The 26,940-nt window shown below is 42.6% G+C and overlaps 1 protein-coding gene across 1 annotated transcript in view; it reads right to left on the bottom strand.

Annotated features, from left to right (window-relative positions):
- Window positions 1–320: 320 nt before the first annotated feature.
- nf2a (NF2, moesin-ezrin-radixin like (MERLIN) tumor suppressor a) overlaps window positions 321–26,940 on the bottom strand; it is a 57,154-nt gene continuing 30,534 nt past the window's right edge. Inside the window, exons 13-16 of the mRNA XM_029716336.1 lie at window positions 24,998–25,103; window positions 5,606–5,724; window positions 4,250–4,409; window positions 321–473 (exon numbers count right to left, since the gene is read on the bottom strand). Coding sequence (XP_029572196.1) covers window positions 423–473; window positions 4,250–4,409; window positions 5,606–5,724; window positions 24,998–25,103 — 436 coding nt within the window. The 3' untranslated portion in view covers window positions 321–422. The remainder of the gene's footprint in view (window positions 474–4,249; window positions 4,410–5,605; window positions 5,725–24,997; window positions 25,104–26,940) is intronic.

Raw genomic sequence — 26,940 nt, 5'->3', positions numbered from 1 at the left:
AGTTCTTAAATTAGTTTTGACCTAGGCAGTGGTCCATCGTTTGACCGCAGTTGTGGTTTTCCCAGCAAATGGAGCCAAAGGCCACATAGTATGGAATGTACTGTAGTGATAAAGTTTCTCCAGAGACGTGTCCACAAAGACACGCGTGCACGCACACAGATGTGCGCGTCACACAAACAGACACACGCACACACAGTCAAGCACACACACACACACAGTCAAGCACACACACACACACACACACACAGTCAAGCACACACACAGTCAAGCACACACACAGTCAAGCACACACACACACACACACAGTCAAGCACGCACACACACAGTCAAGCACGCACACACACAGTCAAGCACGCACACACAGTCAAGCACGCACACACACACACAGTCAAGCACGCGCACACACACGTCCCTGGTGACATCTATAGTTCTTCAAAGTAAGCCACTCTGGTCTTGGTGCTCTGTAGAGTTAGCTGTAAGAGAAAAATACATGAATTAGATCTCCAAAACACCATACACATCTGACCAGGATCAGTTCTACTGCTGTACAACAGTGCTATTTCACACATGAAATAGCAGCTGGAGTTAGTTTTAAAGTGGCAAAGACTAAGGTGCCATATCCACTGACAAAAACAGACTTGGACAGGTTTTTCTATACTAGAAGTGACTTGTTTGCTGGCAATGTGGCTGTTTGTGAGGTGACATTATCCACCTAGGACAATGCTTTTGCATGTACCACCTCACCTCTTGACAGTCTGTATTTACATTCAGTATTCTGACGGAACACGTTGATGTTGAAGCCATTGTTTGTTATTTTGATTGAATCCTGACAATAATCTTATGGAACGCTGACACTTATAGAATCCTGACTTAAGCTAGACACTTGTTTCCTGTCAAATACACAGCTCTGACTGTGATCTAAGGGAGTCACGATGACTGACATGTCTTTCTAGTCTTCCTCTGCTATATATTTTAAAACCGCCTCAGAAGTTTGGGAGAGTACCGCACGGCACAACGCCTCTCCCCCACGTGACCTACTTTGTGTGTGTATGTACTGTAAATTGTAAAGTATTTTGTCTGTAATGTCTTTTTCGCTATGTGTCGGACCACAGTAAGACTAGCTGTCGCCATTGGAGTCGGCTAATGGGGATCCTAATAAAAATGTAAATAAAAAAAATCAAGTGGTGGAGGTTTGAAGCACTACGGGATGAATCCAAAGTTGAGATTTGTGCATGTACTTTAACTCAAATCTGTGAACAAATATCCCATTGATATCAATGCGTGATTATAAGTTATATCACCTTATCTTAAGTTTGTCAGAATTCTTGTCCATCAAGAATCCTAACAACCCCCCCCCCCCCTAAAACCTCTACAAACTAAAACCTAATTCAGTCAGGTAAAAGAGAGACTGTTATTTTCTCCTGTCTCCCATCAACCTAATGTAGCAGGTGTAAAATAAACACTTGAAAGGATGCCCCGCATTCTGGTCATGGCGAGAGGGAGAAACGGTCGGGGGAGGTTCTCTTCTGGGGACTGTAGGCACACATCCAAAAGTGGAAGTTGCATCACAGGCTCTCTTCTTTTCCCCCTGAAAACTGGATGTTTCCAGCTTATCAGGGGGACTGCCAGCTTAAATACTAGAGTGGGGGGATTGGAAAAAATTATTGGTGCTAAACTGTTAGCTAAATTTGTAGACACGGGTGTTCAAGCTCACCAAAATATACAATATGAGGGAGAGAAATGGATGTGCACAGTCTCTGTTTACCATCTTCTTATTTTACACCAGGCAGGTAGCCAAGCTTATAGACTAGCTGGCCACAGGCCTGACAGGGTAGGGAGTGTGTGTGTGTGTGTGTGTGTGTGTGTGTGTGTGTGTGGGGGGGGGTTCTTCTATCTTTGCGAGGACCTAAAATCCCCAAATGTCCCCACAAGGATAGTAAAACAAGGAAAATTATCCCTCGTGGGGACGTCCCCATGAGGACAAATGCTATTTTAAGCTTAGGTTAGGGTTAAGGTAAGGGAAAACAGAATTTTGAATGGACATTCATTTTAGGTCCCCACGAGGATAGAAGAACATAACGCGCGTGTGTGTGTCCCCATATTGTATTTTCCATTTCCTCTGTTTAGTCATCATGCTGATATTAATACAGATACTTACAATGGGCCATTTCGCAAAAAGATAATATTAGTTTTAAGAGTGTTGAAGAGTAAGTAAGCCTTGTCGAGCCAGTTAATATTCTCTAAAGGTTATTCAATTAACAATCAATAAAGACTTTCTATCTATTCAATCACGACAAAGTCCATAGCTGTGTACCAGCCTAAGGAAATCAACCTAATCTTTACCTCCTAGCTACTCTTCCCAAACCCACCATGTGAAGTTCATCATAACTTATTTAATTTGTAGCCAAATAAACTGCATGGTTTACAGAGTCGTAGTGGGAGGAACACACACAATATCATTGCGTGACTCCAAGTTTACTTCAATATGTGTTATTATATGAATATTTGCGCATAAAGGTGTTTCCACCACCATTTCTCGCATTATTAATTTTACCGGCACAAAAAGATCCCACCATGTCGAACGAAAAAAGTGTCTGCCGGCATTTATAAAATTGTTTCCATCACAGCTGTCGAGATTTTTTTGTTGTTGTGGACTTAGAACATTCAATTGAGTTGTTTTTCTATTAAATAAGTGTGATTTTGAGAGTGAAAATTATCAAAAAAACTGGGGGAAAGTGAAACCTGGAAAAACAAAATGGAGAAAACAGAATTTGGGAAAAAACTTAATCAGGCAAAAAATTATTGATTTTTGTTGACTCCGGGCCTCCCTCCCTTTACTCCATTACCCTCTCTGCCTCCTTCCCTATCTCCTCCCACCTCTCCCCTCCTCCATTCTCTCAACCCCTCTGCACCCTTTCTTCTCTTCTCCTCACCCCTTCACAGCCTCCCCCTCTTTTTCTCAGGGTAAACACACAGATAGACATACCACAGAGCCACACTGCAATGGCAGTGCAGTCTCAGTCCCCAACACAAAGAGTATTGCTCACTGGCCCCAGTTCAATTAAACAAGCAGTGACTAAGCCCAGCTAAAGCTCAGAACACCCAAGGTGTTCCCATCCATTCCAATGACTGATCGCAGGGCTAAAATCAATTAGTGCTACTCAAACAAGTTTATTTTACACACGGAGACAGAAGGGGTGGCAGGGGGAGGGAGAGGCACTTTGTATGGATGTGCCAAAGCTCACATTTCACCTCAATGGTTTTACAGATTTAGCGAAGAATCTGAGGGTTGTAGATAACGGTTCAGGTTGTGAGCTTAATTTGTTAATTCCTCTTGATGATAGCAGAATAAATCTCTATGTGAAAGTAGTTAGACGGTTATCTAACGGTTATGTGTGATATGCAAGTCTGTGGTGTTTGAGTGGTAGGCTATATGAGGTGTGTGGGAGCAGTGTGTAAGGAGTGATGTGAGAAGTCTGTATGACAATTGTTTGTGTGAGATACACATTTACATTTACGTCATTTAGCAGACGCTCTTATCCAGAGCGACGTACAAATTGGCGCATTCACCTTATGATATCCAGTGGAACAACCACTTTACAATAGTACATCTATATATTTTTTTGGGGGGGGTAGAAGGATTACTTTATCCTATCCCAGGTATTCCCTAAAGAGGTGGTGTTTCAGGTGTCTCCGGAAGGTGGTGATTGACTCCGCTGTCCTGGCGTCGTGAGGGAGCTTGTTCCACCATTGGGGTGCCAGAGCAGCGAACAGTTTTGACTGGGCTGAGCGGGAACTGTGCTTCCGCAGAGGTAGGGAGGCGAGCAGGCCAGAGGTGGATGAACGCAGTGCCCTTCTTTGGGTGTAGGGACTGATCAGAGCCTGAAGGTACGGAGGTGCCATTCCCCTCACAGCTCCGTAGGCAAGCACCATGGTCTTGTAGCAGAGCACCATGGTCTTGTACACCAATGCATGTGTCATTGACACTGGATAAGTTAGCGACAGACATCACTATAAGGTGTACCTTTTTGAAGTTGCTGTGCTAGCTGGTGCCTCTCTAAGTGTTAGGTGTTTATGACGATTGTGTAAAACGTAATCCTATGTATGTATGTATGTATGTATGTGTGTGTGTGTGTGTGTGTGTGTGTGTGTGTGTGTGTGTGTGTGTGTGTGTGTGTGTGTGTGTGTGTGTGTGTGTGTGTGTGTGTGTGTGTGTGTGTGTGTCTGTCTGAGGAGTTATAGGGCTTACCTTTTTGAAGTTGCTGTGCTTGCTGGTGCCCTTCTCAGTGTTCTCGTTGTGGAGTATATCCAGAGGCGTTTCTCGCTCCTTCAGCTTCAGAGACTCTATCTCTGTCTTCAGCTCATTCAGCTGCTCTTGAAGGTGCTTACTCTTCTCCATGTACTCCACCCTGAGAGGACCACAGAAATAAGAATGACAATCCTCCACCTGGGTCATACAGGCCGAAACAAGAAAGTATTATCCAAACTTAAGAATAAGAAACATTTTCTTTTTGTTTTCTGTTCCACAATGTTTTGAATTAGTTCTGCTACAGTGTGCCCTAATGAATAGAATCCTGACCAAGACCTCCACAGATGAAAATTGTTGAGTTATTAGTCTTCCCATGTGACAATCTGTCATTTTGATTCATGAATATGACATAAAAACGGTTGTAAAATCTTGAATAGCTGATTGAATTTCATTGATTAAAAAAGTTATAGATATACAAACAAGATGATAGTTATAAAACAACATGTCTACATCATTATTTTCATAACTTAAACATCATGAACAAGTACAATTTGTGCCACATCTTTACAAACAAATATCAATGTATTGTGGCATTTCCGTACACTATAATATCCATTAATTATGAAATGAGTGCTTCTGACTGGAATGCGTCAACATTGTACCACCACGAGTCACGGTCCATGACATTTCCGTGCTCAACGCCTGATAGAGCACACGGGACATGTCTCCTTCTGTGGTGTACTGTACATGTGTACAATCAATCAGTATCTAACTGGATGAAGTCAGGTGGCAGGACAGAGAGAGTGGCCAGTGAGTGACTCACTTTTCCGTCTTGAGAGATGGGAGAAGAGAGATTAAAAGATGGAGAGAATTAGACAGGGAGTAGGAGACAGCGACAGAGCAAGAGCAGGAGATGCGGTTGACAAAGACGAAGACAGGCAGTCCGAGAAGGAGGGGGAGAAAGAGTGAGAGCGAGAGATATGGAGAAAGATGAGGGACAGAGAGAAGAAAATGACAGGTGAATACAGGACAGAGAGGGAAGGTTACTGTAGAGTAAGTACATCTGATTGGATGAAGTCAGGTAGAAAGAAAGGCAGTAATGAAGTCAGGTAGAAAGAGAGCCAGCTCCTCGAGATAGAGAGCGAGAGAGAGACGGGGACGAACAGAACAGAGACGGAATGAGGGACAAGTCTGTAATAGTGGTGTATATCAAATTGTTAATGCTGCAGGATGGAGCGAGGTGGGCAGTCACTCACTTCTCCTTCTCGAAAGAGGAGAGAAGAGAGAGAGAGCAATAGAGAGAGAAAGAGAAGGATGAGAAGACAGACAGAGAGAGCGAAGTGGTCAGTCACGCACTTCTCCTTCTCGATCTCCATGGAGAGGCGCTTCATGTCTGTGTCTTTGAAGTCGAAGCTCAGGTTCTCTCTGCTGAAGCTCAGGTCTGGAGGCATCACATCACCTGGGACGGCCGAGGGCTGGGAGGAGGAGAGAAAGAGAGGTAGAGGGGTGGGGAGGGAAATGAGTGTGAGGAGACGGGAGAAGATAGATGGAAGAACAGGATGACAGAGAGAGGGATGGAGTGAAAGATTCGGATGAATACTTTGATATGAGCGCAGACACACCGTAACACACTTCGGAATGGTGACAGAGGCAAAATACCCTAGAATGCATTAGCCACGTGTGTACATCCAGTCCCTGTGGATCAGAGCTGCAGTACTGTACAATATAAATCCATTGGTCATCGCTGTTGAATTATTGATTTTATTAGGATCCCCATTAGCCAACACTAATGGTGACAGCTAGTCTTACTGGGGTCCAACACATAATAAAAAAAGCAGTAGACAAAACACTTTACAATTTGCATACATAAAGAAACTATGTAGTGTAGGGCTGTCCCAGACTAAAAAAATCTGTTCATTCGACAAATCGATTGGTGGAAATGTTAAAACATATTTTTCCATATATAGACACATCCTATGTGTTTTAGTCAAATCAACTATATGCCCTGAGCTTGTCTGATGCTTTAAGAGAAATGTTTGATGAAATAATTAAGACATAAATTACTAGAGCGGGTCCGACAGCAATTGATTTGATTGTGCCGGGCCTGGCTCAGACTTGCTGCGCTGTGTTAAAAAAAAAAAAACACAGCGAGTGACTGTGACTAGCACCCTTTGTCGCCCTCTACTCCCTGCTGCAGCACCAAAGAACATCAACAGTGTGTATCACGCTGTCCATGTTGCTGAAGCTGCAACATAATTACAGCCATTTCTGACTGAAAAGTTACTGTTAAGTATTCAAATATAGTATTAAGACTAAACAGGATGTGCTCTTAGGCCTGCAGCTCGATAGTGGTTATATCAGGCTGCTATACTAAGCCTAATAATGAGAATGACATTTATTATAATGATCATAATAATAATAACAATAAGAAGGATATCAAGGGAAAAAAATAGGGTTATTATTATTATAATAAATATAATTTCTGACTATTTGGAAGTGTAAACAGCAATAACTAAATTCTAAATGATAAAAGACAGGCTGATCTAACAAAAGTGTAAAGCCTTTATTACAACATAGCAAAGAATAAAAACAGCAGAATTTGTTAATCCGACATGTGTGAGGCTTGGTGCTCACGGAGTCAGTAAGATATTAAACAAACACCCAAACAGGCAACAGAATCTGTCTTATTTTCTTAGATATATATATGGATGATTTATAAAGCCAGGCACATAACAGTTATGCTATTGATTATAAACCTAATAAAGTTGGGGTTTCCTCTCTCCTCACTTTTCTATAGGCAATTAAAGCAAGGGCTGTTTTCTCGTCTCCTAACTCTGCTGCTACCTCTGCCGCATTGTTCTCAATACCAATATGCTGGTTAACTTTGCTATTATGCACACAGCAACATGGTCTAGGAAAAGTTCCCAATTCAACCCCGCACTGATGTCTTTCAGAGCCATGGACAGAGACCACTATCCAACGCGGGAGAAAGTGCATGTTATAAAATAATATTTTTTTGTTATTACATAACCATATAACCATATGCAATTTCAGTAGCACATGTCTTAGACTTATGACTGTGCCATCCCCACAGCCTCTACAATGGAGAAGTCCACTCAGACAGGCGCGACTCAGACAGGTGTTTTGTACATGGTTTTTTACTTATTTCTGCTACTTGCTCGACTAAAGAAATCTTGGTCGAGCATCAGCCTATCGACCAAACATGAGGTCAGCCTAGTACACACCAGTAGGTCACATTGGGGAGAGGGGTTGTGATGTGAGGTGTTGCTTTATTTGTTTTTTAAACCAGGTTTGCTGATTCACTTGCGCTATATGAGATGGAAGGGAGTTCCACACAATCATGGCTCTGTATAATACTGTACGTCTTCTTGAATTTGTTCTGGGACTGTGAAAAGACCCCAGGTGGCTTGTCTAGTGGTAAGTGTGTGTGTCAGTGCTGTGTGTAAGTTGACTATGCAAACAATTTGGAATTTCCAACACAATGATTCTTATAAAAACAAGAAGTGATGCATCAGTCTTTCCTCTACTCTTACCCAAGAGAGACTGGCATGCATACTATTGATAAAAGACCTGTGATTACAATGAAGAGCAAAATGTGCTGCTCAGTTCTGGGCCAGTTGCAGCTTAACTAGGTCCTTCTTTGTAGCACTTGGCCATATGACTGGACAATTTATTTAGCCATCTTACATATAAAACCTTATTTGTTCATCCAAAATTGTGAATAACTCACCCCAGGTTAATGAGAATGGTGTGCTTGAAAGGATGCACACAACTCTGCAATGTTGGGTTGTATTGAGAGAGTCTGTCTTAAATCATTTTTCACAAACAGTCTGTGCTTGTATTTAGTTTTCATGCAAGTGAGGGCCGAAAATCCACTCTCACATAGGTACAAGGTTGCAAAGGGCATCAGTGTCTTAACAGCCCAATTTGCCAAGGCAAGAAACTCTGAGCGCAGCCCTATCCAGAAATATGGCAGTGGCTTCTGATTAAATTACATTTTCACAGAACTGCTCGTTGCAATTTCGACGAGGCGCTCTTGTTTAGATATTGGTAAGTGGACTGGAGGCATGGCATGAAAGGGATAACGAACCCAGCTCACCCAGGTGCTTTGCTATATCACATTTGACATTGTCTGTAAGCTTGAGTTCATTTGCACACAAAAAAAACATTCAATGACGGAAAGACCTGTGTGTTGTCCTTGTTAATGCAGACAGAAAAGAGCTCCAACTTCTTAATCCTAGCCTCAATTTTGTCCCGCACATTGAATATAGTTGCAGAGAGTCCCTGTAATCCTAGATTCAGATCATTCAGGTGAGAAAAAACATCACCTAGATTGGCCAGTCGTGTGAGAAACTCGTCATCATGCATGCGGTCAGACAAGTGAAAATGATGGTCAGTAAAGTAAACTTTAAGCTCGTCTCTCAATTCAAAAAAACGTGTCAATACTTTGCCCCTTGATAACCAGGGCACTTCTGTATGTTGTAAAAGCGTTACATGGTCGCTGCCCATATCAGTGCATAGTGCAGAAAATACACAAGAGTTCAGGGGCCTTGCTTTAACTTCTTATGGCTGGGTGGCAGTATTGAGTAGCTTGGATGAATAAGGTGCCCAGAGTAAACTGCCTGCTACTCAGGCCCAGAAGCTAAGATATGCATATTATTAGATTTGGATAGAAAACACTCTGAAGTTTCTAAAACTATTTGAATGATGTCTGTAAGTATAACAGAACTCATATGGCAGGCAAAAACCTGAGAAAAAATCCAACCAGGAAGTGGGAAATCTGAGGTTTGTAGTTTTTCAAGTCTTGGCCTATCCAATATACAGTGTCTGTAGGGTCATATTGTACTTCCTAAGGCTTCCACTAGATGTCAACAGTCTTTAGAACCTTGTTTGAGGCTTCTACTGTGAAGTGGGGCTGAATAAGAGCTGATTGAGTGAGAGGTCTGCCAGCTTCAGTCATGGGCACGCCGTGAGAGGTAGCTGAGTTCCATTGCATTTCTAAAGACAAAGGAATTCTCCGGTTGAAACCTTATTGAATATTTATGATAAAAACATCCTAAAGATTGATTCAACACATCGTTTGACATGTTTCTACGAACTGTAATGGAATTTGAGTTTTCGTTTGGCCTGCGCGTCGTGAATTTGGATTTGTGAACTGAAGGCACGAACAAAAAGGAGGTATTTGGACATAAAGATGAACTTTATCGAACAAAACAAACATTTATTGTGGAACTGGGATGCCTGGGAGTGCATTCTGATGAAGATCATCAAAGGTAAGTGAATATTTATAATGCTATTTCTGACTTCTGTTGATTCCAACATGGCGGATATATGTATGGCTTGTTTTTGTGACTGAGCGCCGTACTCAGATTATTGCATGGCATGCTTTTTCGGTAAAGCTTTTTTCAAATCTGACAAAGCGGATGCATTAAGGAGAAGTTTATCTAAAGTTTCATGCATAACACTTGTATTTTCATCAACATTTATGAGTATTTCTGTAAATTGATGTGGCTCTCTGCAAAATCACCGGATGTTTTGGAAGCAAAACATTACTGAACATAACGTGCCAATGTAAACTGAGATTTTTGGATATAAATATGAACTTTATTGAACAAAACATACATGTATTGTGTAACATGAAGTCCTATGAGTGTCATCTGATGAAGATCATCAAAGGTTAGTGATTCATTTTTTCTCTATTTCTGCTTTTTGTGACTCCTCTCTTTGGCTGGAAAAATGGCTGTGTTTTTCTGTGACTAGTTGCTGACCTAACATAATCGTTTGGTGTGCTTTCGTAGTAAAGCCTTTTTGAAACCGGACACTGTGGTGGGATTAACAACAAGTTTATCTTTAAAATGGTGTAAAATACTTGTATGTTTGAAGAATTTTAATTGTGAGATTTCTGTTGTTTGGCGCCCTGCACTTTCACTGGCTGTTACCGGGATTCCAGCCATAAGCAGTTTTAACAAAGTCAACCATTTTCACTGTAGTGTCCAAAACGTCTTTCAAGCTATCAGGCATTCCCTTGGCAGCAAGAGCCTCTCGGTGGATGCTGCAGCATACCCAAGAGGTCGTTGGAAGCAACTTCTTGCACGTGCGTTACCACTCCACTAGGTCTCCCTGTCATGGCTTTTGCACCACAGATACTAACACATCTTGACCACCAAAGTCCTTTTGATGTCACAAAGATGTCCAGTACTTTAAAAATATTCTCTCATGTTGTACTGGTTACCAGTGGTTTGCAGAAGAGGATGTCTTCCTTAACTGACCCCCCATAAACGTAACAGACATATACCAGGCCCGCCACGTCTGTTGACTCTGCTGTAACGCATAGAATTCACAGGCTTGTACGCAAAGCAGTAATTGTTTCAAAACATTTCCTGCCATGTCATTGATGCGTCGTGAAACAGTGTTGTTTGATTAAGTAATTGTCTGTATAGTTTTTTGGGCCTTTTCCCCTAGCATTGTGCCAGCCATATCCGCGGCAGCAGGAAGAATTAAGTCCTCTACAATAGTATGGGGATTGCCTGTCCTAGCCACTCGATAGCTCACCATATAAGATGCTTCAAGCCCCTTCTTATTAATGGTGTCTGTTGCTTTTATACATGTCTTACTACTCGACAGTCGTCTTTATTCTCGCTCAATGTCATGACTTCCGCCGAAGTCGGTCCCTCTCCTTGTTCGGGCGGCGTTTGACGTCACCGACCTTCTAGCCATCGCCAATCCACTTTTCATTTTCCATTGGTTTTGTCTTGTCTTCCATCACACCTGGTTCCAATTCCATCAATTACATGTTGTGTATTTAACCCTCTGTTCCCCCCCATGTCCTTGTCAGTAATTGTTTGTTGTCAGTGCTTGTGCACGTTATGTTCTGGTGTGCGTCGGGTTATGTACCCATTTATTTTATTGTTCTGTATCCGGTTGGTTTTGATGATTGAACTTAGCCGTTGGAAACATAGTTTTGCTCTCTTGCGTCTGACTTCTCTGCCGCCAGTACGCAACCGACACTCAAAATACTCCTGTGGCTTATTTTTCAAATTGTCATGTTTGGTTTCTAATGTTTGGTTTCTAAATGTCTGCGCAAGAGTGAAGGTTTCCCGTGTGAGAGTATCGGTTAATGTGATTGGATGTTAATTAATCGTGTTACATAAAACACTACCTATCTTTCCTTACATTTATGATACTGTTTGTCGTTATATCATATTCCAAGCATTTAAACATTTTATTACACATTGAACTTGATCCTGTAAAATTACTGGATATTGCTGTCGGACACTTTTTGTATGGAGATCTCGGAAGTGCACTGTAACCATTTCGTATATTCCTATGTTACGGTGTAAAAACAGTTTTCATGGGCACACATATCCAAAATAATGTTGGAGATTGCAAAATCTAATGCTTCTAACAGAAAGAGCAACTTTAAGATGATTAACAAAAATGAAATCCATTCTGTCATTAACAGGGTTCTTCAATAATTATCCATAATAGTTGTATGACGCGCATTTGAGGTCTAGCTGTTTAGTTACGAGAGAACATTCTCACACTACATCAGCTGATTCAGGAAAGATTTTTCTGTCAATCAAGTGATAAAGAGCTTGTGTGATACCGCACGCGATTGAACAAGATCCAAAGTGTGGGAATTAATGTTGATCTCAAGGATTGACAACATTTGTGTGTCTGTTGTTACGGGGTCAAGATAAATAGACTGTCTATTCCTGAGGATTCTTGAGGTAAGATTACAATGACGGCTGTAGCCTAGTTGTCTGTTTGACTTATGGCAGATGTTACATTGAGCAGATAGTGTCAAGTTCATGAGAGAAAGTGATGGGCGATGGAACGCTAGCTGACTTGTGATGGGACAGTGAGTCTGTGTGGTATAGCCATCGTCATGCGCAACGAGTGCAATGTGCATACAAAACATTCACTTCTAAAGGCTTTCCCAAAAAACGTTCCCAATTAAATGTTGACTACAATTAAAAAGTAACTGGCAGAATGGTATCAATTGGGTGGGCGTTAATTTTGCAAACTCCCATCACATGTCTAGTAGCCAACAAACACCCTAGCGAAACAGTCAATTGCAAGGTGTGCAGTTGAATTAAAGGGGAACTGCAGCATTTTTTGCAAGGCGCACAATTCAATTCAAGGGGAACTACACTAACTATATACATTTGTTTTACTCAAAGTGGGTCTACTGATCTAGTTTAAGCGTTTGTTGTTTTTCTATAAAAAGTGATTTTGAGAGGGAAAATCTGATTTTTTGGGAAACATTTCCTAAAGTAGTCCATAGGCCGACTTGTTGTCCTTTATTTATGATTAATATACAGTATATGATATTATTATAATGTTACATAGCCTGCCAGAATACATTGTTAGACAGTTTTAAAATACACTTTAATGCATTTGATTGGATTGTGTGTGTCGTATTTACAATAAAATGCTACAAGTTCAAAGTTACATAATGGCCTAAGCATAGTTGCAGGAAGTAGGGGTGATGCAGGACCTCCTGATAAATCAGTATAAAAATAAAAATGTATATTTATACTCCTGTATGAGCGGAGAAAAATACTCAGCAGAGCGGGGAGAAAAATTGAGGACATATTAAACAAAGGACAAAACTACAATAAAACAGACATGAGATGTCCCTTGCTTGTTGTCACGTCCTGACCAGTAGAGGGTGTAGTTGGGTCAGGACGTGGCAGAAGAGAAGTGTGTGTTTTGATTGTTTCGTTTATTTTGGCCGTGTGACTTCCAATCAGGCACAGCTGTAGAGGGTTGTGGCTGATTGGGAGTCACACATAAGTAGCCTACTTTTCATTTGTGGGTTGTGGGGAATTGTTCTTGTTACAGTGGTTGCACCTGACAGGACTGTGTTGGCTGTCAGTTTATTGTTTTTGTAAGTGTATAGTGTTCCGTTTCTCAATGAAATATATCATGAACACTAACTCCGCTGCGTTTTGGTCCACTATCTCTAAAGGCAGCCGTTACACTTGTAGTATACTAAAAGAGGAACATTTCAAGCAAAGACTGTGAGAAGGCAAAACAGCTACAGCAGTGGAAAAAAATGTATAACGCCAGAGCTTCCCAGCAAGAAAATCCTATTTAAATGTATATCAATCCATTTGGAAAATTTGACCCTGATGTCACACTGGTCGCTTTATTAATAGAAAGACCCATTTACAGTGCCTGCAAAAGTATTCACCCCCTTTGGCGTTTTTCCTATTTTGTTGCATTACAACCTGTAATTTAAAAGGATTTTTATTTGGATTTCATGTAATGGACATACACAAAATAGTCCAAATTGGTGATGTGAAAAAAATAGCTTCTTTAAAAAAAAGTGTGTGAATATGTATTCCCCACCTTTGCTATGAAGCCCCTAAATAAGATCTGGTGCAACCAATTACCTTCAGAAGTCACATAATTAGTTAGATTGCACACAGGTGGACTTTATTTAAGTGTCTCATGATCTCAGTATATATACACACACACACTTGTTCTGAAAGGCCCCAGAGTCTGCAACACCACCAATCAAGCGGCACCGCCAATCAAGCGGCACCACCAAGCAAGCGGCACCATGAAGACCAAATAGCTCTCCAAACAGGTCAGTGACAAAGTTGTGGAGAAGTACAGATCAGGGTTGGGTTATAAAAAAATATCCAAAACGTATTTGAAAAAATTTGAAAGAATATGGCACCACAACAAACCTGCCAAAACTCACAGACCAGACAAGAAGGGCATTAATCAGAGAGGCAACAAAAATACCAAAGATAACCCTGAAGAAGCTGCAAAGCTCCACAGCGGAGATTGGAGTATCTGTCCATAGAACCACTTGAAGCCGTACACGCCAAAGAGCTGGGCTTTACAGAAGAGTGGGCAGAAAAAAGCCATTGCTTAAAGATTTGGTGTTTGCCAAAAGGCATGTGTGAGACTCCCCAAACATATGGAAGGTACTCTGGTCAGATGAGACTAAATGTAGCTTTTTGGCCATCAAGGAAAACGCTAAGTCTGGCACAAACCCAACACCTCTCATCACCCTGAGATCACCTTTCAATGCAGAATCATGGGATGGTGAAACTGGTCAGATTTGAAGGAATGATGGATGGCGCTAAATACAGGGAAATTCTTGATGGAAACCTGTTTCAGTCTTCCAGAGATTTGAGACTGGGACGGAGGTTCACCTTCCAGCAGGACAATGACCCTAAGCATACTGCTAAAGCAGCACTCTAATGGTTTAAGGGGAAACATTTAAATGTCTTGGAATGGCCTAATCAAAGCCCAGACCTCAATCCAATTGAGAATCTGTGGTATGACTTAAAGATTGCTGAACACCAGTGGAACCCATCCAACTTGAAGGAGCTAGAGCAGTTTTGCCTTGAAGAATGGGCAAAAATCCCAGTGGCTAGATGTGCCAAGTTCATAGAGACATACCAAGAGACTTGCAGCTGTAATTGCTGCAAAAGGTGGCACTACAAAGTATTGACATTGGGGGGGTGAATAGTTATGCACACTCAAGTTCAGTTTTTTTGTCTTATTTCTTTTTTGTTTCACAATAAAAATATTTAGCATCTTCAAAGTGGTAGGTATGTTACATAAATCAAATGATACAAATCCCCAAATAATCAATTTTAAATCCAGGTTGTAAGGCAACAAAATAGGAAAAATGCCAAAGGGGGTGAATACTTTCGCAAGCCACTGTATAAAGTGTCTCAGAGTAAGAGTGATGAGTAACCTTTAGATTATAATAAGAGGGAAGACCTGAACCTAGATCAGCACTCCTACTCTGAGACACTCTTTGAATACAGGCCCTGTACTGTATGTTATGTACTGTACTCTGTAATACTGAGAAGTGATGTAATATGAACATAATTCTCTTGTGGGCGGGCAGGCAGGCAGAGTGTAAAGGCTACTGTGCTGGAGGTGGACTAGCTACTGTACATCTAAGTGGTGGAAGGGTGATGAGTTCATTTACACGAGTCAGTCATTTAATGTAAACAGATTTGGATGTGAATGCCGCTGCATCAATGAGAGAATTTGCTGTATAGCACACTGTATTACTTATACAACTAATATACTGTAAGTACAGGACATGAGTAAAAACTAACGTGGGCATTGTTTAATGCGTTTCACAAGACAAAACATTCCAAGCATTCCAATGTACGTAAGCAGGTTGGCGTTACAGGTGGAATAAAGGGACAAACTAGAATATCAATACACAACATATTCCTCTCCCTTTACTTTTGATGCCTCATAAGGAAAAAGTGAATTTCACTGTTTTGCATATTATTTTCTTTTTAACATAACAGTTCTCTTAATGTAAATAAAGGAACTTTTCAGAATAACCTTTTCTGAACTAGTCAAAGAAGATAGATGGCCTCAGTTCCCAGACTTAACTCTGGGGTGTATTCTGCCCCAATGTCGGAGGTTAGTCTGAACTAAATGTTCAATCTTTCAGGGGGTCGTCTTTCTCTCTCGTAACGACAACGTACAGGTGAGTCGACAGTCGCATTGTCACTGAGTCAGAGAGATGATGGTGTATGCCCAGACTGGGGTGCAACAGTACCCTGAGCAGGCACTCTGGCTGGTTCAGTTGAGTTTGGAGCACTTTTCAAATTTGTAGGTTGCTGCAGTGGATGTTCAGGTGATGGCTCGTAATCATGGTAGGTCTCCAGTAGCTGATCTTGGTTTGTCACTTGACATGAGTCATCTCTGAGGTTGGTTCCTGGCAACAGTTGATCCACGTGTCTCCTGCAGATTATGTTCTCCGGTGTGTGAACTGTGTAGGACACAGGGCCTGTTTGTGCGACCACTGTTGCTGATAGGGCTGACCCCAATTAGTCGACTGGTCGATTGTTAGGCTGTTGGTCGACCGAGAATGTTTTAGTCAAGCAGTAACAAATATACACTGCCGTTCAAAAGTTTTTTGGCCCATTATCAGCAACCATCACTCCTGTGTTCCAATGGCACGTTGTGTTAGCTAATCCAAGTTTAGAATTTTAAAAGGCTAATTGATCATTAGAAAACCCTTTTGCAATTATGTTAGCACAGCCGAAAACTACTGTACTGATTAAAGAAGCAATAAAACTGTCCTTCTTTAGACTAGTTGTGTATCTGGAGTATCAGCATTTGTGGGTTTGATTACAGGCTCAAAATGGCCAGAAACAACAAATTGCCAAGAAACTGAAGATCTCATACAACGCTGTGCACTACTCCCTTTACAGGACAGCACAAACTGACTCTAACCAGAATAGAGTGGGAGGCCCCGGTGCACAACTGAGCAAGAGGACAAGTACATTAGAGTGTCTAGTTTGAGAAACAGACACCTCACAGTACCAGCACAGGGTAAAAGGGATCTTGAAGGAGGAAGGCTATCACTCCATTTTGGAATGCCATGCCCTGTGGACGGCGCTTAATTGGAGCCAATTTCCTCCTACAACAGGACAATGACCCAAAGCACAGCACCAAACTATGCAAGAACTATTTAGGGAAGAAGCAGTCAGCTGGTATTCTGTCTATAATGGAGTGGCCAGCACAGTCACCGGATCTCAACCCTATTGAGCTGTTGTGGGAGCAGCTTGACCATATGGTACGTAAAAAATGCCCATCAAGCCAATCCAACTTGTGGTAGGTGCTTCAGGAAGCATGGGGTGAAATCTCTTTAGATTAACTCAACAAATTGACAACTAGAATACCAAAGGTCTGCAAGGCTGTAATTGCTGCAAATGGAGGATTGTTTGACATATAATTATTATTTAAATTAAATATCTTTATAACCTTAGACGTCTTGACTATATTTCCTATTCATTTTGCAACTCATTTCATGTATGTTTTCATGGAAAACAAGGACATTTCGAAGTGACCCCAAACTTTTGAACGGTAGTATATATATTTGCACTCATCTCAGTGAACTAGTCCATTGGAGGCCTAGACTAAAAGTAATTTATACTTGATCCAAAAATGTGGTCCAAGGCTCCATATGGATGGTGTAACACAATTGTAGAGCCTCCAGAGGCCAAATCGAGCTCCATACAGCATCACCATGCTCCTCCCAAATTGTGTAGGGCTCTGTATAGCTCCACATTGACATGATTGGTTGACGGTTTTCTACAGCCTGTAAAAAACAAACTCACTTCCTTGACAACAGCTCTGCTCTGCACTGCTCCGCGAATCGCAAAAAGTACCAATGCCCTGACTTCTGCTGAGGCCATATCACCGTAAATGCTGCATGGGCAATGCAGACGTCGGATTGACCATGCACCCAGATGCACAACTTACTTCTTTCTCCAGAATGCGCTCTCTCCTGCCAATTTGTGCACATTTATTGTATCATAACTTCATTCTGTTAATTGTTTGCGCTAGATTTTTAGCATATATCAATTCCCCATTACATATTTCACCAGTAATTTCTAATCTCTGTAATTTCTGTTAATGCATACAATATTATTATTCCCGTTATCATTGTCGGAGTGGACACATTATTTGCAGAGTACACAACGTATGCTACACTTGTGAGAAACACGTTTTGGTTAATTTCATTCCATTTACTAGTTGTGTCAATTTAGTCATTGTCTTTTTGTTTGGAGAGCTCCTGTCAATGTTGACAATGTTGTTAAGTAGGGTGATAGGCTTCCTGGCCTGCGTGCAAATGTAGGCATATAAATGTGTCCATTTGGGAATCTGATAGTATTTCTGATTGGCTTAACACACAACTACTAATGACCTGTGGAGCTTCTCAAAGTAATGTTTTCTTCAACTCAAATAGCAAGCAAACAAAGTCTGTTTTTACATCCATTGAGAATTACAATAGTTCCTCAATGTATTTGAAAAACCTTTCTAGCTCTCTCCGTTTCGATAATCTCAGTGTGAAAGGGAAAAATGTCATGCTCTGTTCTAGTGGAAACGTCATAAAATAAGCCTACCTGATTACTTATCAGTGCTTGACTTGGACTGAAATAAGTTACGGTACTCATTTTGAGTGCTGGTACTGTTTATATTTAGGTGCAGGAGCTCCACAATATGTGAGCTAATATTCTATAAAAAGGAACAGGAACTCAAGCAGCAGAACATTTTAGGTGCCGGTACTCAGCCCCGGTGAGCTCCTGCCAAGTCAAGCAATGCTTCTTATCCCTTGCGCAAATAGCCTACAGCTGTGTCTGTCCCAAGCTCACTGGCACGGGAAACTCTGAGGGCCCAGAATATTTTATACGCAAGCTTCAAGCAGGACCCAAGTTAATAGTTAATGTTTCAAGTTCCTTGCAGATTGGCTACATTACACATGGCCTATGTGATTTATAGGATATTTATTTTTAAAATCAGGATATTTTCTACCTGCAGGCTGCAATGTTTTTATTTGTTGGCTTTATGTAGGCTATTTTTACATAGTTGGCAATGGGAGTTACTTTTTAGGTTTGTATCATTTTCATTTAGATATAATTTAGATTAACCACATGACAATGATTTAGATATGAAGAAATTATAAATTAAAACAAACTTTTTCACAAAAACCAAAACTGGCACCCAGATAGCTAGAAATGGTAAGATAAATTGGCATTCCACATTCGTGTAGCCTATTACCGGCAACTTCAGGAGAGTAATGGCAGAATCTGCGAAAGCCAGCAGGAGCAGGAGGAGAAGAGTTGGGTCAGGTTGGGTCAGGTTAAGTTTCTCTTCTGGTTATCTAGAGCTCTGGCGCACTCGAGGCATTTGTCTTATTTCATAAAACCGTAAGCACAATATACACTGCTCAAAAAAATAAAGGGAACACTTAAACAACACAATGTAACTCCAAGTCAATCACACTTCTGTGAAATCAAACTGTCCACTTAGGAAGCAACACTGATTGACAATAAATGTCACATGCTGTTGTGCAAATGGAATAGACAACAGGTGGAAATTATAGGCAAATAGCAAATAGCAATAAAGGAGTGGTTCTGCAGGTGGGGACCACAGACCACTTCTCAGTTCCAATGCTTCCTGGCTGATGTTTTGGTCACTTTTGAATGCTGGCGGTGCTTTCACTCTAGTGGTAGCATGAGGCGGAGTCTACAACCCACACAAGTGGCCCAGGTAGTGCAGCTCATCCAGGATGGCACATCAATGCGAGCTGTGGCAAGAAGGTTTGCTGTGTCTGTCAGCGTAGTGTCCAGAGCATGGAGGCGCTACTAGGAGACAGGCCAGTACATCAGGAGACGTGGAGGAGGCCGTAGGAGGGCAACAACCCAGCAGCAGGACCGCTACCTCCGCCTTTGTGCAAGGAGGAGCAGGAGGAGCACTGCCAGAGCCCTGCAAAATGACCTCCAGCAGGCCACAAATGTGCATGTGTCTGCTCAAACGGTCAGAAACAGACTCCATGAGGGTGGTATGAGGGCCCGACGTCCACAGGTGGGGGTTGTGCTTACAGCCCAACACCGTGCAGGACGTTTGGCATTTGCCAGAGAACACCAAGATTGGCAAATTCGCCACTGGCACCCTATGCTCTTCACAGATGAAAACAGGTTCACACTGAGCACATGACAGACGTGACAGAGTCTGGAGACACCGTGGAGAACGTTCTGCTGCCTGCAACATCCTCCAGCATGACCGGTTTGGCGGTGGGTCAGTCATGGTGTGGGGTGGCATTTCTTTGGGGGGGCCACACAGCCCTCCATGTGCTCGCCAGAGGTAGCCTGACTGCCATTAGGTACCGAGATGAGATCCTCAGACCCCTTGTGAGACCATATGCTGGTGCGGTTGGCCCTGGGTTCCTCCTAATGCAAGACAATGCTAGACCTCATGTGGCTGGAGTGTGTCAGCAGTTCCTGCAAGAGGAAGGCATTGATGCTATGGACTGGCCCGTCCGTTCCCCAGACCTGAATCCAATTGAGCACATCTGGGACATCATGTCTCGCTCCATCCACCAACGCCAAAAGTAGCTGTGTGCAATCTCCTTCATTCGCACCATGCCACAGTGCCCTGAATGGAGTTCAAGCACCTGCCTTCTCAGAGCAGTGGTATGATGACTTGAAAGCCCCATAGCAAGCATCCAGACTGAACTGTGAGCTCGTTTCTCCACACCAGGTAAGGCTTTAGGCTGTCTGACAGCTCTCCTACTTTCCCACGAGTGACAATGTACACAACCTCAGACATCACTGGATTAGTGTGGGTGAACCTTTTCACTTGGACAGATGTAACTGGGGTGTGCGTCACTTCCTTGAAGTAGAAGATTTCAGCCTGGGAGTGCTCAGTGTCTGTGACAGGTAAGGGAAGCCTTGAGAGGCCGTCTGCTGATATCGTACTGGTGAGCAGATAACAGTAATGCCCATCGCTGCATGCGGCTGGCTGCGAGCAATGGAATGCCGGTGTGGGGACCAAAGATGGAGGTGAGGGGTCTATGGTCCGTCAGCAGTGTAAATTGTCGGCTAAACAGAAACTGATTACATTTCTTAACTCCAAACACGATGGCGAGTGCTTCACGCTCCATCTGTGCATAATTGCTCTTGGCTTTATTTAAGGTCCGTGATGCGAAAGCTCCCGTTCTGTGGGGATGGAGGTTCTGCGACGGCCTTCACCTTTGATGGCACTTTGTGGAGCGCTGAACTGTTGATGACGTGGCCCAGGTACTCAACAGAAGGCCGGAAAAACGTGAATTTGTCCTTCTAGACCCTCCGACCATACTCCTCTAGTCTCTGTAGTGTAGCATCCAGGTTTCTCAGGTGCCCATGCTCGTCTTTGCCTGGTGATGAGTAGATCAAGGTAACATTAGACCCCGGTGAGCATGCTCAGTATCTGGTCCATAGCTCTCTGAAACAAGGCCAGAGCTGAGGTGATTCCAAAAAGAAGCCTCCGGTACCTGTACAGTCCTTTGTGAGTCACTATGGTCTACAGTTCTTGTGACTCTTAATCCACATGGATCTGTAGATAGACCTTTCTTACTGAATTTCTGTCCTCCAGGTAAACCAGAAAAGAGGTACTCAATGAGGGGTAGTGGTTATGTTTCAGCAGTCAAATCAAATAAAATGTTATTGGTCACATACACATGGTTTGCAGATGTTAATGCGAGTGTAGCGATATGCTTGTGTTTCTAGTTCCAACCATGCAGTAATATCTAACAAGTAATCTAACAATTTCACAACTACCTTATACACACAAGTGTAAAGGAATTAATAAGAATATGTACATATAAATATATGGATGAGCGATGGCCGAACGGCATAGGCAAGATGCAGTAGATGGTATAGAGTACAGTATATACATATGAGATGAGTAATGTAGGGTATGTAAACATTATATAAAGTTGAATTGTTTAAAGTGACTAATACATTTATTACATCCAATTTTTTATTATTAAGTGGCTAGAGATTTGAGTCAGTATGTTGGCAGCAGCCACTCAATGTTAGTGTTGGCTGTTTAACAGTCTGATGGCCTTGAGATGGAAACTGTTTTTCAGTCTCTCGGTCCCCGCTTTGATGCACCTGTACTGACCTCGCCTTCTGGATGGTAGCGGGGTGAACAGGCAGTGGCTCGGGTGGTTGTTGTCCTTGATGATCTTTATGGCCTTCCTGTGACATCGGGTGGTGTAGGTGTCCACGGTGATGTGTTGTGCAGACCTCACTACTCTCTGGAGAGCCTTACGGTTGTGGGCGGAGCAGTTGCCGTACCAGGCGGTGATACAGCCCGACAGGATGCTCTCGATTGTGCATCTGTAAAAGTTTTAGTGTTTTTGGTGACAAGCCAAATTTCTTCAGCCTCCTGAGGTGTTGCGCCTTCTGTTGCGCCTTCTTCACCACGCTGTCTGTGTGGGTGGACCATTTCAGTTTGTCCGTGACGTGTACGCCGAGGAACTTAAAACGTTCCACCTTCTCCACTACTGTCCTGTCGATATGGGGGTGATCAGTCTGCTGTTTCCTGAAGTCCACAATCATCTCCTTTGTTTTGTTGACATTGAGTGTGAGGTTATTTTCCTGACACCACACTCCGAGGGCCCTCACCTCCTCCCTGTAGGCCGTCTCGTCGTTGTTGGTAATCAAGCCTACCACTGTAGTGTCGTCTGCAAACTTGATGATTGAGTTGGAGGCGTGCATGGCCACGCAGTCATGGGTGAATAGGGAGTACATGAGAGGGCTGAGAACGTACCCTTGTGGGGCCCCAGTGTTGAGGATCAGCGGGGTGGAGATGTTTCCTACCCTCACCACCTGGGGGCGTCCCGTCAGAAAGTCCAGGACCCAGTTGCACAGGGCGGGGTCGAGACCCAGGGTCATTCTTACATAGGTATTCCTCTTATCCAGATGGGTTAGGGCAGTGTGATTGCGTCGTCTGTGTACCTATTTGGGCGGTAAGCAAATTGGAGTGGGTCTAGGGTGTCAGGTAGGGTGGAGGTGATATGATCCTTGACTAGTCTCTTAAAGCACTTATGAAGGAAGTGAGTGCTACGGGGCGATAGTTGTTTAGCTCAGTTACCTTAGCTTTCTTGGGAACAGGAACAATGGTGGCCCTTTTGAAGCATGTGGGAACAGCAGACTGGGATAGGGATTGATTGAATATGTCCCTAAACACACCAGCCAACTGGTCTGCGCATGCTCTGAGGACGCGGCTAGGGATGCCGTCTGGGCCGGTAGCCTTGCGAGGGTTAACACGTTTAAATGTTTTACTCACGTTGGCTGTGGTGAAGGAGAGCCCGCAGGTTTTGGTAGCGGGCCGTGTCAGTGGCACTGTATTGTCCTCAAAGCGAGCAAAGAAGTTGTTTAGTTTGTCTGAGAGCAAGACTTCGGGGTCTGCGACGGGGCTGGTTTTCTTTTTGTAGTCCGTGATTGACTGTAGACCCTGCCACATACCTCTCGTGTCTGAGCCGTTGAATTGCGACTCTACTTTGTCTCTATACTGACGCTTAGCTTGTTTGATTGACTTGCGGAGGGAATAACTACACTGTTTGTATTTGGTCATGTTTCCGGTCGCCTGCCCTGATTAAAAGCAGTGCTTTGCGCTTTCAGTTTTGCACAAATGCTGCCATCAATCCACAGTCTCTGGTTGGGGAAGGTTTTAATAGTCGCTGTGGGTACAACATCACCGACGCACTTGCTAATAAACTCACTCACCGGATCAGCGTATACATTAATGTCGTTCGACGCTATCCGGAAAATATCCCAGTCCATGTGATCGAAGCAATCTTGATGCGTGGAATCAGATTGGTCGGACCAGCGTTTAACAGACCTGAGCACGGGCGTTTCCTGTTTTAGTTTCTGTCTATAGGATGGGAGCAACAAAATGGAGTCGTGGTCAGATTTGCCAAAGATGGGGTTAACTGTGACTTTGAAATCGCCACAGTGTCTGAGTGGTCCATCTTTTATGACTGGAATGACAGGTATAGCCCATTCACTAGATCCTTTCAGCTAAGTTTCAACTTTTGGTTTTATGGTGTATGGGACAGGTCTTGCTTTGAAGCATTTTGGCTTGCTGTCTGGTTACACGGTCAGTTTAACTTATGTCCTTCACACTGCCAAGTTCTCCATTGAACATATCCGCGTTTCCTTAATTTCGGTTTGAGAGAGTAATGTCCTTTTATGTTAGCCACAATTTCATCATATGATTTATCACCACCAGGTTTTTTTTTAGGGCAAGTAGGCTGCGCAGAAGATTTAATGTTTTTCCTCCCATCAGAGTCAAATGTTGGCACAATTACTTCTGCTTTAATTCCATTTGCCAACAACGTACTCAAAACTTTGTAAGAACTCCATTGTTCCACAGATTCATTAAACATTCCAATATATCCAACCAGTGCAGTTTATTCAGTTTATTAATTTTCTTTTACACTTTTTAGACGTTCCCTTACTCCTAGACCCCTTTTTTTCCACTCACAGTAATTCCACTTTCACCCTCTCGAGGCTTTCGTTGCTGTGACATCGGAAGTTAGCTAGCATCACTCGACTGGCTAGCTCCACATTTTCTTTGCATCTTTCTACAGCAAGAAAACTAATTAAACTGATTTTTTTGCCAAAAAAAATGAACGCAAATGTGAGAACATTTCTTCCTTGTCGCCAGTTTTGTTGTATAGCACACTGTATTACTTATATAGCTAACATAAGGACAGGTCACTGCAGTAGAAACTATAGTGGGCATTGTTTAATGCATTTCATAGGACAAAACTTTCCAAGCATTCCTAAGTACGTAAGCAGGGGAGCGTTACAGGTGCCCTAAAGGGACAAACTAGAATATCAATACACAACAATTGTTTTATGCTTTTACATGTAGGCTAACATGAAGATAAAAGCTGGAGCATGTGTCAAGGATATTGTACATGTCAGTCTTATTCTAATGCATACATGTATGTGGCTCAGTTGGTAGAGCATGGTGTTTGCAACGCCAGAGTTGTGTGTTCGATTCCCACGGGGGACCAGTACGGGAATTTTTTTTAATGAAATGTATGCATTCCCTACTGTAAGTCGCTCTGGATAAGAGCGTCTGCTAAATATATATGTATATATGTATGTGTGTGTGTGAGAGAGAGTAGACTTGTGTAGGCGGGTTTGTAAGTGTATGTTGGCTGTTGTGTAAGCGAGTGTGTGGGTTGCATCCTTTCGTGGATGGATTTCTGAGTGTAAGAGCTGTTCTTGTGTAGGAGGATATGTGTGTATTGCCTGCTCTTATGCAATCACATTTTTGTGAATGTGTGAGAGTGTGTGTGTGTGTGTGTGTGTGTGTGTGTGTGTGTGTGTGTGTGTGTGTGTGTGTGTGTGTGCCTGTTTGTATCCAGGCTGTTACCGAGTAGGTAGACTTGCTGGTGATCTCTAGCAGCTTGTGTTTGGCCCTCCTTTCAGAGTCCCTGGCTTCCTGCAAGTCCTGCTTCAGCTGGTCAGCCTCCATTGCCCTGAAAGGAGGCAGGGAGGGAGAGAAAGAAAGAGAGAGGGGAAGAGAGGGGGTCAGCGAGAGGCTGAAATAAATAGACGATTTGTATAGAGGCATTGCATGTACACTTTTTTTTTTACCATGTAATTACCATTTCTTCATTAAATACAGAGTAAATAGAATGTGTTTATGTTAGTAATGCACGGGTTGAATCATAACCCACAGTACCTGTGGGGCAGACGGGTTTAGGGTCATGAAATACTGTGTGGGTGAAGGGCGGGTGGGTTGAATAAAGAGAAAATCAAAAAAATTTAAATCCATAAATCACTCTAGTGCAATTTATTTCTATAGGCTACATTGAGGTTCTTTCATTATTTTAAGGCTATCTGGCATTAGTACGTAAGTCTATGCTTCAGGGCCTAACTTTTCCTACACCAAATAGCCTACACGCCAATCACTTTTGAGAACAGGCAGAAAGTTCAAGTCGATCCACTGAGGCAAAAAGGAAGTCAGAGTTTAATTTAATGAGAGAAAAGCTGCGAAATGGAGAGTTAAAAATAAAGAGAATGGAGAGAGAAAAGTTCGAGAAAATTTGGTGAAGTGGAAAAGGAGGATGATATCAGTGTTGTGTAATTTGTGAGACGCTATACACATTTGACCGTCACAAGACGGGAACTTCAAAATAGGCCTATTTGTAATGACGATGCAGGGAGTAAGGAAGCAGGTGCAGATGGTGAGTTTAATAATAACGAAGAGAGTTACATGAAAACAGAACTAATACTGCCTGATGACTGAGGTTGGTGAGGGCTATATGAATGGAGAGTAATCAGGGTGGTGATGAAGCCCAGGTGTGCTTAACGATGGGGAGCAGGTGTGAGCAATGATTGCCAGGTATGCAATGTGGGTTGCCAGGACCGGTGGTTAGTAGAGTGGTGACATCAAGCCCCGGAGGGAGCAGGAGTGACACCTATTACATGTCAAGGGAACAGCAGCATACTGTTCAGATGGCTTAAATGGAAACTGAAATCTGGAAACCAACTGTAGGTCGATAAACTCCGTCTTTGTCATGTAGAGTAGGCCAGAAGGCTAAACTGAAAAATCAAACCTCTATCAAATTAAAACGATTGCAGAGCCGCAAGGGTGTTTCTTTACATAGTGATTCCGGAAGAAAAAAACTGTACTGCCACCAAAAGTATACATTATGGGACAGCTTAAAAACAATGTTGCCCCATCAACAGCTCAATCAAAATGGTCCCCCCTTTGAACTGAGAGGCTACTTTTGTAGGGGAAGCCCCTCCCATAAGAACATACGAAACACTTTAATTAATTAAGCAATTACTAACATCCAAGCCTACATTTTTTTCACTCAGCTAAACATATCATGAATTATATACATTGTACCTTTGAAATCTGTTTATCATGATACAATATAACACATTTACAAAATCCCATCACTACTGACACTGTGTCTTCCAATACGCCCATTCCCATAAACGAGCCATTTGGGACAGGCCCTACAAAGCCAACCCGATTGCCATAGCTCTGGTCCTACTCCCAGCATACCCGGAAGCTACAGAGACGGAGAGAAACAAACAGCGTGCTCATCATATCATTGATAAGTACAATAAACATTGCTTAAATGAAACATGAACGCTTGTCTGTATATTGTTTATACTATAACAAACTGTTACTTGAGGTAAGAAGAAAGTGTGTAATATATGTACTAAGATAGAAGTTAACTTCGCTGTGTCGACCCACATTGCTAACGTAGCTGATAACTGAGCAGGTAGGGGGCGATGAGTGTGTGTGTTAGTGTACCAAACGCTGCCTGCGGCCAGTGACGGACTTTTCTGTCACAG

The sequence above is a fragment of the Salmo trutta genome, chromosome 27 (assembly GCF_901001165.1).
Source record: "Salmo trutta chromosome 27, fSalTru1.1, whole genome shotgun sequence".
Taxonomy (NCBI): Eukaryota; Metazoa; Chordata; class Actinopteri; order Salmoniformes; family Salmonidae; genus Salmo; species Salmo trutta.
Note: the sequence above shows the minus strand (reverse complement) of the source record. Positions and strands in the feature narration are given on the sequence as shown.